The sequence below is a fragment of the Ceratina calcarata genome, unplaced genomic scaffold, assembly GCF_001652005.2.
Source record: "Ceratina calcarata isolate Rehan_Ccalc_2016 unplaced genomic scaffold, ASM165200v1 scaffold48.2, whole genome shotgun sequence".
In the NCBI taxonomy this organism is placed as follows: Eukaryota; Metazoa; Arthropoda; class Insecta; order Hymenoptera; family Apidae; genus Ceratina; species Ceratina calcarata.
Window position 1 is genome coordinate 2,406,067 of NW_017172225.1, and position 14,926 is coordinate 2,420,992.

Genomic DNA, 14,926 nt, shown 5'->3' on the forward strand with positions numbered 1-14,926 from the left:
CTTTAGATCATGTTTGGTCAAGTATAGCGAAATAAAAATGCCGAATTTCGTTTTCATTAATTTATTAATCAGAATTATTATATAGTGATGGGCACGGCACCATCGACTAAAAACTATCGATTTAGTCGATAGAGGCCAACGATTCATTTATTCGGCTAAATCTCTGATACATACTATCGACTACATCGAATGAACTTTAGGCAGGTGCTTGGATTATCGATAAACTGCAATCTACAGCCGGTAGCATGGGTAGCATCGGTAGTACCGAAGGTGGCATGTCGTAGAAGATTTAATTTATTCTGCTTCAACTATATGTATTTTCTGATACGCAAAAGTATAGTCGTAATTGAATAATAATCAGTCATACCTAACAATCGTAGCAATATCTTACAATAAGTGCACAGAGCATAAAAGTTTCTCATGATCGAATCAATAGTAATAAAGTGGCTACATATGCAGATAAGTCGTGAATAAAGTTCTATATACACAGTGTACTATTGTGTTTCGAATTCGAAACCTCAGCTGCGTCGCTTAAAAGGAACTTGATTCAGGTCACATTATCTTAACTGTAACTATCTATTATTACACTGTAATAATATGGCAGCGCATTTCATTAGCGCGGATAGAAACAATTCGGCGGGCACTGATCGATGCCCTCGCCGGAAACTTCGGCAGACTTGTTATTACTACTATTTTACAGACTTAATGAATTTCTAATAACAGATTTCGTCTTTTTCATTATAGAAAGTAATTGTTCACGCGAATAAGTTGAGCCGAGCATACATGAAATTTTTGCGGAAGTTGTATGTAATTGCGGATATTGATCTCGCGGTAACACCTTGCAGAAATCTAATAAGTTGTGCAAATTTTTCTCGTATTGAAATTTCAGATTATTGTTTTCTTTTTGCCTTGTAGCCTGACATTTAATGTGGTCAATGAGGCCCGGAAGGAACGCCAAGTCTTTTAGCCAATTATTGTCTTCTAATTGAGGAATCAGTTTCTTTGCCATTTGTATGAAAATTTTATAATAATTCCTCATGAGCGTCTGGCTTACCTTATCTGAACTACGAGGGCCCGTACTCTACTACTGAATGCCTGCGAGATTGCCCGCGGGAAACCGAGGCTACCCTTGCCCGCCAGTGCCTACGCTGAGCAACTTTGTATTACAGCAGCGTCATCAGCGATTTATCGAACGCCGTGTATATATATATGTATTATACGTATACCATGATCTCGTACTGTCAGTCCTGTCAGTCGTCGCGGGACAGTTAACCGTAGCGTCTCACAATCAGTTTGTTTTCAGTATATTTTAAACTATTCTGTGTAGTTTGATATAATTAGTTAGTTAATAATTCTAAGAAACTAATTATAAAATATTAATAAACACCCCAGGAAGGATTTCCTTGCTTGAAAAATAACATGTCTGATTTCGAGGAAAGGAAGGTAAGTACAATTCACAGTTTATTAAAGGTATTTCACGCGAAGTGTCTATTAATATAGCTACTAAACGGTAACTGACAAATGTAAGAAATATTAAAACAAATGCTGATCAGAACTACGTTTATTGACAATCTGTATTTCGGAGGATAGCGAGGTCGCATAAGGATACAACGTTAATCCGTCGGAAGTACCTGGGTCCTGGGTTCACCTAATCCTTGCCTATTTCCTTGTCCGAAGTTTTTCTTCTTGAAATAGTCATGCATCGCGTCCTCGGGCCCAAACGAAGGCGTTTGAGTATCGAAGACCTGGGCATCCTTTCGTACCTTTTTAACTGCCCGCTTCCTATTCCTTATCTCTCTTATACAAAAATAAAAATAATGTAAGGACGCACTAACTTCATTCTTTTATGTATTAGTAATGATACGAGAAAAGAATCGATTTTCGTATCGGAGTTTCAACGTTTTAAAACAAACGGAAATTCGTAAGAGATACGACAAGAACAATGCGCGGCTACATTGCCTGATACAATGGGCGGTATTCGTAATTATTTATTTTTAAGATCGCCTTAAGCATTTTTTTATGTCCCTTTTTTCTGTAATAAACAGTGTACGACTTAAGCAAATGCTTGATGAATGTTCCCGAATGTATCTCCCAATTTCCGTTCGGTGATTCGACCGCGGCGATACATTTAGAATGGTCAAAACCTAGAGGTGGTCATTTAAGCATCAATTGTAAAAAAAACAAATATGCATTTATAATTATAAGTATGTTTATTCGTAAAGAAATAGATTTTCGATTATTTTAAAACTTCCCCGTTCTTGTGACTTTCGAACATCTCAAGGTTTACATCGGGCAAACTATGAATTCCAATTTTTTCTGTATTTTTATTACATTGATAACTTTGACAGTTTGGTAAATACATGACACGGCACTTCTCGTGAAATATCGTGTATAATACGTATTCAACTTATTATACACATTGTAAATGTTAATAATTTAATAATTAAATGTTAATTATATAATGAATGTTGATTATTTTAGTTGCAAGCAATAGCGCTTGCTGGGAATTATCAACAATACTATTACGAAATGCTTCCTGACTGGTTCGAGTATGGTCATGAAGATTATACTCTTATCAAACAGAAAATTGGCTATGCTCTTTTCGGTCCACCAAAAATTGATAAAGACACGGAGACTGAGATCGGTTCCACAAATACGTCAAGCAATAACCAACACGATAATATATTTAATAGAATAGTATACGATAAGAAGATGTGTAAAGTTATAGACACGGTATACAAGCAGATAATACGATGTGGAGGAGACAGTGAGGACAAGTCGATTTACATTGGAATTTTATATAATGTATTATTCCTCCACACGATTCCAAAGAAAACCGGTAAACAAACTGATGATCAATCAAATGATCTGTGCATGCTACCGCTGATCAAAGTAAGAAAATCCGAAATCGGTGTATGGTACATCGATAACGATGGTAGAGTATACCAAAGCTGGGACGACTACGTAAAGAATAATACGCTACCTAAATGTACCATGATTCTACCGAAATGCGGTTTATATCAGTCGAACCCGGAATACAAAGTCGCGGAATGTTGTTCGACGGTATGGCTGGAAGTGCTCGAGTCACCCGCTTGTTCTACCAAAGGGAAAATCCTCCAGTCTATCGACGTCGGCGCGAACATGATTTCCCTTTGCACCACGTTTGGATTAACCATCGCCAGCCTGGTGACACCCATCGGACCGGCCGCGATCACGGCTGGTCTCGTTTACAGCGGTGTAAGCGGATCGTGGATCATCGCCAGAAGTTCTCAAAAATTAGTGGACCTCGCTAGACACAGGCAGTCGATCAGTCCCATAAGTAGGAACGCCTTCCCCGCTTGGCTCGGAATAGGCAGCACGGCTCTGTCGATGGGAGCGACGGGAGGAACCGCACTTCTGTCTAACACCGTTAATAAATGTAGTACTGTTGGATCTGCGGCGAGGGTGGCATACAATTCTATGTTATTTAGTAATTTGGCAGTGAACGGTCTCGGCGTAGCGTTTCAGGGCTACTGTTTAATCGACAAATATAAATCTACGAGAGAAGTCGATTTCTTGGACATAGTCATGTTCACTTCTCACGTCCTGTTCTTTAGTAATACTTTGATAAGCACCAAATTGGCTGGCGAGCTGATTGGGACGTCCAAGGGAACTATATTCGAAAGATTTAAGAACAGTTTACGTTCCAACCGGTTTATGAAAGAGTTTGCCAAAACGGCACCTCATATAGGTCAAGACGGGGAAAGTACATCCGAGGGTATAATATATAAAATTAAGAACATTGTTAACAAAGAGGATTTCTTGGACTCTTTGAACGAAATGGGCCATGGGGCTAAATCTTTCATCAAATACTCGAACGGGAATATCGTTGTACATAATAGAATATTTATAGACCCTGTGGTTTTTACGGGGCATTTGTTAACGGCAGGTACGGTCGTAGTGGATGAATTAAATCCGAATTCGTCGACGGAAAAAAGCGACGTGATGATCAGGTTGAAAGTGTTACTGGTAAGACTGATAAGGGATTTCTTCAGCGAAAACGCATCCTCTTCTGGCGAGCACGTGGACTTGCCCAACGTGGAGAACTTTGTAAACATACTGCAAGAAGTCAAATTCATGGACAACGCAGTCGACGTACTAACTAAAATTTTTAAAGTCGCTGTTTGCGTGGTCCAGAACTATGACGATCCGAGACAATTTTTAGTAGAGGCCGTTTTCTTCGCGTGGAATTATTGCAAAGCGAATTTAAAGGAGTATGGGGCGATGAGTTGTTCGAACAGTAGCAGAGTGTTTAACGTTCTGACTAGAATCATTACGTTCTTATTCGACTGCATCGACGAGATGAAACACGAATTGTTCACAGCTTTTCATACTTACATTTCAAACAAAAATTTGTAGTCGCCTTAGTAAAAAAAACATGAATAACTGATGTTTCTGTTTGTATAATCTTTTTCATAGATCTGCCCATATTCCGCAGAGTCGTATTTATTTCATAATTAATTAATTTTTCTCGCATCGTATCACCATTGTAAGGAATCACAGCGTAATGCAATTTTCGAACGTGTGTATGTATGTTCTCAATCAAGCCATACTTGAAATATTAAAACGTGTGACAAATCAGCTGCCTTCCAGTAACTGAGATTGATAATCGTTAATATTTTATATGGTACAAATGACGATTATTTGTTATTGTATTTCTATGTATTTTTTCTATGTATTTTATAATGAAATCTAATAAAAACGAGGACTAAATGATCTATCGTTATGCACAGAATTGAAGGCATTCGTTTATTTTCGTTTCTCTCGAATATTTAGATTACAACTCACACCAATTATATACAGACGATACCGAGCACATTTACAATTGTTCATCGATTCTGGTCGTTTGGTCGCGTTTCTTTATTAAACTTTAAAGAGACATCCATAAAAGCAATTGTATACGATACAATTTTATACCGTGCGGGTGGTGCGCGTCGAATAAATTAAAAACCTAAACTAATTTACCTGGAATAAATTACTTAGGTGAGTCAGATCGTTCACGCCTGGATCAGTATTCATCCGCCGTTTAATGGGATTGATAAACGGCGATAATACTGGACCACAAGTTAAACCAATTTCGGGAACCGAAGTTATTCGGCTAGATCGCACGACGACGTGGTCCGCGTAAATGAAATCGCAGAAACATCTCCAGCATGCATAAATCGAAAACGTATTAGGATTATTTAAAGATACAAACAGTTTCCTGTATCTCTTTGTCTGCTCGGGGCTAGTCTTCGGAGATATTTCACGCGATTCCTTCTAAGCGATTCCCTTCGTACAGAGAAATTTACCACCGAGCATAAATACAATAAGAAATTCTACCAATAAATATTAATAATTAAAATCTTTTTTTATCTACAAAATATATCGTCTCGTCGCGCAAGCGTATAATTAATAATAATTAATCCTGACGTGCGATTCGATTCTGGTGGCCTTGAACGCGAGGCCCAGAGTACCGGACCGGATGCTCCACGATCGTTGTTACGTTTCGTAATGATCGATCGTCGCGTACACGGCTGTATAAATAGATCGTTGACTAATAATCGGGGCACATGCACGCGTTTTTATTTCCTCTTTAACAGTTATTACAATTAATTACATAATAACACGTACGGTTTTTTTTATTCTCTTAACGGTGATCGCCCGAACTCTGGTGTTATATATACTTAATTCTGTGAATTATATATTTTTCATTCTTAAATAATCCGTTTCTTTATCGCCCCAAGATCGATCGTCTCCTCGTGTGCGTTGGAAGAAACAGAGAAACATTTCATTACGACCTCTCTAATTCGTTCCATTCATTTATGTACAAGTTATCACAAACGAGATAACGAAAACGTCGATCAATCGAAATTACGATATAGTTCGTAAAACTGTTGAAAAATAATCTGCACTATGGAAAGCTTATTCGGCGTTCAATGGAAAACTGAAAATAAGGTCTGCGTCGCTCGAACGATTATAAATAATATATCGATCTCTCCCTTTTCTACTTCAGAACCGACTGAATTTTGGTCGTTCGATATTTTTCTCTCTCTAACTATACTAGACTATTTTCTCGTCGATAGATAAAATAGGTCTTTGCATACTTATTCCGCGTTGCGATCTCTCGTCTCGAGATACGGCGAGTGGAATGTGTGTCTCTGATCGAACGTCGTCGCCCTGAACGCGTTTGAAAGACTCGCATGGAAATTCGATGGAAGCCCCTGCCTGCTTCTTCTACCTTCGAGACGTACATACAAAGAATACGATCTTCCTTCAGTAACGAACTTTCCCATTCCCGTCCCGGGAGATCGCGAGCTTCTAAGTTCCAACAACAGTCTTGTAATTATAATTCTAGAGTTGAACGTCGGCTAAGTAAATTCTTAAACTTTACGGAAAACGACGCGAGTGACATTCTGTCGTGTGCACGAACGCAGCTGTCGATCATAAATTAGATCGGACTCGAAAATCGCACTGTCCAAGTCCGACGATCACGTCCCGTGTCTCTCTAATTGGTCGTGTTCGTTCGTTTGAGGTACCTACGGAGGACGAAAGGAAATGACGTTTTCCGAAATAGTGGATTTTGGCAGCGATCGCGAGAAGATATGGCAATTCGTATGAACCGGGGTCAGGGGTCTTCAGTTTTGAACAATTCGTCTATTCGTACGAGCCTCTGCCTAACGCCGATCCATTACAATACTGTTGGTATTTCAGCTGTTACTCTATTACGGGTTGAACCGCTCGAAAAATTGTTCAAGCCTGTCAACGGATTCGCTGTCAGCGGGGAACGATATGTATCGACGGACACTCTAGACATTTTTAATTACTTAAATGGAAACGGTCTGACAACAGATAGAAACGTTTGAACGAGTGCCGACAGCGAACGCGTTACTTCTCTATCAGATTCAATTCGCTAGGAGTTAAACATCGGATTGATAAGCGTCGATCAAGCTCAAGTCTTTCGACAAAGCTAGTTCAGAATGAGTTATCACGCGCTATAAAACTGGTCCTGAATAAATATATTCGATTGCAATTCACCTCGGGTTCAGTTACTGAATAAACTGAAACAGCTCGTTGTTACGACGCGTTTTAAATCCGTCGAGTGGTTTAGGTACAACGCGATCAGGCAGAGTCTTCGTACCGTAAACCTAGTTTCTGTCTCGTTACATCATACAGGTTTTCTCGATTCTCGTGTCCCCACAGGCACAGCAGGTTCACCGATCGAAGTCAGTTGATCGTATACGGCGATACGTTTACCGTGCGATACCTCGTGACCGATTTGAACCGTGAATCAATTAACTACAGTTAGCGAGAAGAATTTGCCGATTCAATTGATTCAGTCGTGTGTCACGATTCGGACCGCTAGATCACAGCCCGCCGATAACAAAATCGTGCGATCGTCATCGCGGGACCACCGAGGACTTCCCTGAGCCAGGAACTGGCTAAGCGAGATAAGTCCTGGGATTCGCCTTCGAACCGCCCTCGTCCTTCGTGGTGCACGACCAGGCCTCTTCTGCCAGGCTGCCGTAGCGTTGCACGCCCGGGAACGGCGGTCCCGTACTCTGCGGCGAATAGTAACCCCCCTTCAACTGATAATAATTCCCGGTCTGCTGGTACTGGTACTGATCTCCTGGTAGAACGTTGCTGTAACCGGAATAAGAGCCGTATTGCGACGAATACGAGGAGGAATAACCGCGCTCGCTGAGGCTCCGATATGGCCCCGGATGCTGGGGCCTACCCTCTTGTCAAACGGGCGTGCTGACCGCTGCGCTCGTTATGTAGTCGATGTCGCCTATGCTCTTCACTCTGCGGTGCCTCTTGTTCCCGGTCATCGGTCGCGGTGGCAGCTGCGGCGGTGGCGGCGAGTTGCTCCTTGCGCTGCTCATGTACTGGCTGGCCAGACTCCCGGTGTCCGAAGAGGACGATGGGGATGCCTTCTCGCTCCTCGGTCGCAGCCCGAACGCTCTACTCAACGATCCCTGTTTCGAATTCGTTTGAATATTAAAAATATTTTTGTCTACGTTTGCCTGGGTGGGTCTTCTTAATGGTAAACGAAGCACAGTAGCTGTAGATACATCGTATCGCTATTCAATTAAAAAAAATTCCATACAGTACTTTTTTAAAGAAAATTCCTAAAAATGACCTAAATTTTTGGCGGTCACACTGGTAAGGCTCTTTAATGAAATTGACCAAGAATTTTCTACATTCTTCTTTCAATCAGACGTTGAAAGATTTTATTACTGCACTTCGTGGATCTGCGGATTTCGGGTTCGTCGAAAGGACGAGCAAACGAGCTACTTGGGTGTCCAAGATGCCAGGTCTGTGAACTGTTCAGAGGTGATGATTTCGTCAATGACTGAGTCTGCAGTACCGAAGTGTTCCGAGACTTTCGCGAAGTCAAATGAAAAACTTGGCCGTTTCGAGAAACTTCGAAACGGTTCCGAGTTTTGGGAGGAAATGAAAGATAAAGTGTGTCTGGGATGAGATCCGGTGCAACGAGAAGCTGGGAAGCGCGTGCAGCGACACAGATCTGCGTTTCAAATGTCTTTTGGAATACACGATCTTGCAGATTGAAGTCTGGCACACTGATCTCTGTCGATCGATCGGTATGTGACTGACTTTTAAAGGGAGGGATGGAAAAGAAAGTCATCAAGAAGAAAGGAACGAAACAGTTAAGCTAGGAGACGATGCAGGAAGCCAGAGATCGGTCGAAAAGGAACGAAGCAAGAATCGAATCTCTGTCTTTGAAGTAAAGTATAAATTAAATTCAGTTCGGGAGGATTGGGAGGGTGCGAAGAGAACGAGCTATGTGTCGGTCGGTCTACGCAAATGAACTAATAGCCGCATACCTGTGAGCTCTTCCACGACAACTAGTAAAGGACGAAAGAAGGCGGATTAAGAACCCACGTGGTGAATTCCACATTGAAATCATCAGTTTATATTTACATAATTCGGCGTCGTTTATAATCGGAGTTAAGATGCTAAAAACTGAGCGCCGGCGAACGCTCCTCTCTCTCTTTTTTTAAAATGCGAATACTCACTACGGTGAACGTATCCTTTGGAAAACAGGATACTCTAACATACGTGGAAAAACTGATCTCTACAGAACGCTGGTTTCTACGAGACACGTTTTCTTTTCGCATATACACCATTCGGCCCCGTTATTGCCTGCGAGATTAGGAGCTCGGCCGCGAGACCCGTTGCTACGACACAGCAGGAAAGCAAAAGCAAGAAAAAACTGTGAACGTTCGACGGGTCGTAACAAAAACAGGTGACAACTTCCGATAGTCGAATCAGGAAAGTCTCCTTGCTGGAAAACCGTACCCGGAAAAAAGCATAGATTTTTCAGCGATTTTCACGCTGACCTTCACGCCAATGATATAATCATTTGGTCATCATGAATCATTGCCTATGATATAAAACTTTGATTGACGCCCATATATCTCCGGAATGGACCGAGATATAGGAATGAATCATAAGATAAGATTTTCTTTATAAATCAAGAGGTTTCGCAATCAAAATTTCTTTCTGTTTTGTATTTTGTACCATAGTGAGCGTCAGGATTGCTGATAACGTCGTGAGCATCGGTGGCGTTTCGTGGCCGCAGCTATTTCAATAGGGGCCATTATCATTAGTGGCACATTCGTTATCCGTTAGTGCTCTATAGAGATCGGCGGAGAAAGGAGAACTTGGTAATCGACAATTGCGTTTTATGTACAGTGTTTACAATGTGGCGGCGATACAGTCAGCCTCTTAAAAGGAAATTTAGGTACTAAATAACGACGGTCGAGGATAATCAGGAGTCGCTATATTTTAATCGTAGTTCATCGAGCATTCACAAAAAATGATTGTCTAACTCGAGAGTCGAAAATTAGTTTTCACGACTCACCTATTCTTTGAAAATGATACAAACTATGAAAAGCAAATAGGATGAACAAAGTCATCATGATTCAAGTTTAAGAGTAATTTGCGATTCGATGAATTACGAAAGGGAGACTCTCGAGCGGCCGGCTCGTTAAATGTCACTAATTAAGCTCATCTTTTTTCTTCACAATCCCTGTCAAACATGCTGTTCAGTGATGTTCGCTAAACAAAATCGTCAGCGAGAGTTTACAAGTTTTACAAATAGGCGATTAAGTATAGAGAGATATCTTCGAAACTCCCACAAGTTATACAGGGTGTCCCGGAAAAAGGTGTTAAAGCCGAAGGGAGGTGATTCTGTAAGTGTTTCTGAACAATAATTTGCAAAAGAAATATTCCCAGAATCACCCCTTTTCGGCTCTAATACTTTTTTCGGGACACCCAGTATAGGCGTGACACGATCACGTCCGTCGTATCCCGAACGTCAGTCTTCCCATGAAAATTTCAAACAACTCCATGTCTCGATTAAAGAAAAAGTAATACCGTTTCTCGCGCTCGTCGAACCGACGACGACGAAAATCAATTTTCTTTTCCAAATCACGGTTAACATCAATAATTTGTTCACGCGAATCTTCGAGGTCCGTACGAGCGAGGCCGAGATCTGTATTTTAGCGAAGTGTCTAATAATTCTCATTTCACGACATTCCGCTAAAATCCACGCGTGTTTTCGATTCACGAGGAGACATCCAGTTTCCGGAACGCCTGAATAACTCGAGAAGGACTCGTCGTTCTGATGGATGCTCTACGACAGAGATGGACATCTACTGTGTATTTTTTAAGTACGGAACGTGTCGGACAACGATTAATTAGATTTAAAAATTCTGAACCTCGAACACCGATCAATGAACTATCGTTTTCCGGCCACGTTCCACCACAAAACCGCGCTCCTCCCTTTCCTCGAGGATCTGATCGAATCAGGCGACGATCATTGCAATCTCTCAGAACGAAAGTAACAAAATAAAAGAGAGAACGAGAATCATCTCTCTCGAAATGTAACACGGGATCCTCGAAGGAAACAGGGAGGATCGAATGAACATCTGTGAGGTTGAAACCGTCATTGGGGACCCCTACGGTGCTAAACTAATGCACACGCGTGGCGAAATCAACGACGAGTCAATACAGATCTACGTAATTATATACATATATACCGAACCTTTTTCAAGTAAAGAAGACTGCAGGTCTGCGACGATCCACAGGATGCAAGGAGAATGATTAACGTTAGGTCGAGCGCATAGCTCACAGCTTTCGTTTTTCTTTTTTTTGTTTTATTTTTAATCCTTATCGTGGTCAGATCACACGTCGGTCACGTTTGTAGTTACAGAACAGCCCATCATTTTGTAATCGTTAATCCCTGGTTCGCGTGGAAGAACGACTAGAAATTTTAACAGATCTTTTTTGTTCACAGTGCGATGAGTTTCGTGATTCAGCCAATGAATGAATAAAGCTTGATGCTCTGATACTATGTTTCGGTGTTTTAATATTCGACAAAATTAATAATAATAATGTTCGCTGTTTCAAAGGTTTTGTCTATATCTACAAAGTGTTTGCGCGCTACTCCTTCGATAAGGATTAAATCGTTTTATTCAGGAATGAAACAGGGAGTTGCTGTATGACAAGAAATACTGCGTGAGCGTCCTTGACTAAGCGGTGCCATGCATCGTGCCAATGAGAAATGAAATGAGCAAATCAACAAGTCGATATGTACAAATGAAATGAAAAGAAATCAACGTGGCTGTGGAAGCGTGCGAGACATGAATTTTTAGTAGCAGCTCGAATCATCAAATTATCTCTCGACGGAAACAACCCCAGCTGCCACTGAAAATCTTGCCCATGACTATGGAAGACTGTCAACGATGGCTTTCTATGTACTGATCGTATCTGTGTTATTTACATCATGTTTGGCCGTAGTTAAAATATGTATGAAGAAAGTCATCTATGACTCAGTGACCAATAGAGATTACGTATCTCTCAAGACAGACCGCTGTTTCTTAAACTCTCTTACACTTCTGCAATGAACATATTTATTCGATCAAAGCATCAATTAAAATTGTGTTGAAAGAACGTCGATTGCTCGTTGCGATTCAACAGATATTAGGAAATTGTTTAAAACGCGATTTAAACTTCTATTCAACAAGTTGCTATCACTGAATTTCGCGTGAAGAACTGATCGACCAGTGGAAAAGTGAAGAGCGGTGTGTCGAGAGCGTATCGCGGCCTGTTGAGGGTTCGAACCGAAAAAGAAAGATACCACCGAATTATCCAGTGCATTATCGACGAAGAGGACCGAGTGTGTGTCTTTGAATCTATACGGTACGTTACCCTGAGGCTGGATCGGCGTCTATCGACCGTGCCCGAGTGATTGGCCGTCATGTGGAGCGCGGACAGGGAGCTCTGATGATGCTGAAGGTGCAACGCCCTGCTTCCGCGACCGAGGCTACCCCCTGCGCTCACGGTGCTCATCGGACGACCCCCGCCGGTGCTGTTCCTCGGGACCACCTCCAGCTGACTTCTACGCACACGCACACCACGCTTTCATGCACGCCCTTCTGCGTGTCTACACGCATTTACGTTCCCGATTTCTTTTTTTTTCTTTCTATTCCACACACCTCTTTGGTGACACCGCGGACACACACACGTTTTGCAGCGAACCTCTCTCCATTTTTCTTTTTTTCAAATCTGATTTCGTTCTCATTTGACGAGTGACGGGGCGTGAGGGCAAGTTCGTGAGATCAGAAATGGATCGAAGTAAGGGACAACGAATAATTGGAATTGAATTTTGCGGGGGATCTAAAATGGTTCAAGTAAACGTTCGGTTTTTACTATGGGTGCGAGGGACGCGAGGGGCTCGACTTAGGTGCACGGGTATTGCACGCAGAACATCGAATTCACGGTAGGTAATCGAACAGTGGCTCGCTGCAAGTGCTCCAGAATAGATAATGATATATGTATCATAATGAATATCTAGTTACAACATAAATATACATACACAAGCATTTTGTGCACCATCGATATAGAATAATGTATATATGTTTACTGGCATCGATATTGGAGTAATAACACCGAACAGTCAAAAATGTAAATATCAAAGTTGGCAAATTAGAAAAATATCAAAGGAACCATAATGCGTACTGATGTAATCCGTGGCAATTCTAATTTATACCCCGCCGAACCATGATACAATTTTTTATTCCAAGAATCTGACAATTACTGAAAGTAAATCAGAGTCTCTAGGATCCTTGTTAAATATTTATTAAGGACTGAATTAGATATCGTCAGAATAATTAATCCACTCCACGAAACCAATTTCCTTCTCTTTTTTAAAATGAGGTTCGCCGAATCGTTCGAAATGTTAATTAAAAAGAGAATTAAGAGAGATTTGCTGGCCAGGGATTACACCAGAGTTACTAAATATCATAACGTGTGCTGTACATAGCGCAGTGCAGTGCAGGCAGCAGCTGTGGGCTACGGCTCAGCTATTGATAGAGAACGTTACCGATGGATCCGCGATCGAGTGGACTGCAGACCCAGCGAATCGCTGCGGTGCCGAGTACAATATATTATTCATGTCTCTTTCATCGATAAAGAAACGAGTATATAATATATACTGCATATGTTTGTATATGTACATTATGTCGAGATTGTACTGTACTGTTTAGACGTGTGTGTATTCCCGATATATCCAAGTATGGCGTGTGTATTACGGATGAGAGTACTTACTTACTAAATCCCTCGCGTGATCAGATTTAAAAAAACATGATCTGTCCTGTTCCCGTTCAAATTAGATGCGATCGAACGAGGAACGTAGAAATTTAGAACGAGCTCAGATCAGATCTTCTAAATTATTCATTAGAAGCTTTGCACAATTAGGGAACAGCACGTATCGTGTTCTGTCGTCTGACCATGAAGGGAAATATCCATCTCCAGCGATCTCGACCGTTCTGGTTCGTTTCGAGCCGTTTAGAATCGAGATCACCCGGAATGGCAAGCATGTTTTACCTCTTTATAGCATCATTTCTCTTTTTTTCAACTTATCGTATGTCGTCGATCATGTTAGCCCGGATTCTCTAATATCTTTATGATATGTACGATGTCCAAATATGTCAGTCTGTTTGCTCAGTCTAGACTCGCGGGGTGATTCTGAAAACTGGGACGAGACTATGGCACGGATTCAAATAGCAACGGGATTCTTTAATCTTCCGTGAAATATTGAATAGAACACATCGCGTGAGACGAGAACATGTTGCATAATTAAATAAATATATGTCGTTTGAATTGTAAGAATAAATGATACGTCGCTTTAATACGATTGAATTGCATATTTTAAATAATTTCGTTGCATTATTCGTCGAGCAGAATGCACACCAATTTTTAGAACCACCCTCCGATATGAATAGCTACCGTTTGGAGAAACTAAATTTTGTTAATGAAACTCTTTAAGGATGTATTGGCTGTACAATCAATCTCAAAAGTAAAGTATTCCGAAAAATGTCGAAAAATACTTCAAATAATAGTTGTTTTTCTCCTAACTTCGATATTTAATGAATTAAGTATGATTAATCGGCATTTTATATATCTTGAGAAAATCCGACCATTCCACCGTCGAATCAGCGAACTTTTGACAAAAAATTTCGTTTTTCCTCAATAATTCCTAAACCGTTGGTTCTACGGGAAAATTGCATACAACTTTTCTTGTAGAGGGCGACAAGATCTACAATTTCCATGTAAAAGTTTCTCGCTAGCATCAATAGTTTACGAGTAATTGACGAAAAACGAAAAAACAGTTTTTTGCAAATTACTCGTTAACTATTGACGCTAGCAAGAAACTTTTATATGGAAATTGTAGATCTCGTCGTCCTCTACAAGGAAGGTTTTAAGCAATTTTTCCGTAAGTCCAGTGGTTTGGGAGTTATTGGCAAAAAACGAAAATTTCGCAAAATTTGAAGGGGTACCCCCTTGGAAAAATCTCAGAAAAATTGAAAAATTTGTT

At 40.9% G+C, this 14,926-nt stretch overlaps 2 protein-coding genes across 8 annotated transcripts in view; one reads left to right on the plus strand and one right to left on the minus strand.

Moving 5' to 3' along the window:
* Window positions 1-73: 73 nt before the first annotated feature.
* LOC108627786 (uncharacterized) lies at window positions 74-4,877 on the plus strand. Of its 3 annotated transcripts, XM_026815869.1 has the most exons (4): window positions 74-568; window positions 745-831; window positions 916-1,443; window positions 2,482-4,877. In XM_026815869.1, exons 3-4 carry the CDS (start codon window positions 1,420-1,422, stop codon window positions 4,396-4,398), a joined length of 1,941 nt encoding a protein of 646 aa, XP_026671670.1. In that variant the 5' UTR covers window positions 74-568; window positions 745-831; window positions 916-1,419; the 3' UTR covers window positions 4,399-4,877. The 3 variants fall into 3 exon arrangements, with proteins under 3 accessions (XP_026671670.1, XP_017884745.1, XP_026671669.1); XM_018029256.2 differs by lacking the exon at window positions 745-831; XM_026815868.1 differs by having other exon boundaries at window positions 74-551; window positions 745-1,443.
* Window positions 4,878-7,656: 2,779 nt separating this feature from the next.
* Liprin-gamma (liprin protein kazrin) overlaps window positions 7,657-14,926 on the minus strand; it is a 75,949-nt gene continuing 68,679 nt past the window's right edge. For all 5 annotated transcript variants that reach the window (XM_026815867.1, XM_018029248.2, XM_026815866.1 and 2 more), the window contains 4 exons: window positions 12,259-12,448; window positions 11,093-11,119; window positions 8,868-8,888; window positions 7,657-7,997 (listed from right to left, as the gene is read on the minus strand). In XM_026815867.1, the coding sequence (XP_026671668.1) occupies window positions 7,764-7,997; window positions 8,868-8,888; window positions 11,093-11,119; window positions 12,259-12,448 (472 nt within the window). In that variant the 3' untranslated portion in view covers window positions 7,657-7,763. The remainder of the gene's footprint in view (window positions 7,998-8,867; window positions 8,889-11,092; window positions 11,120-12,258; window positions 12,449-14,926) is intronic.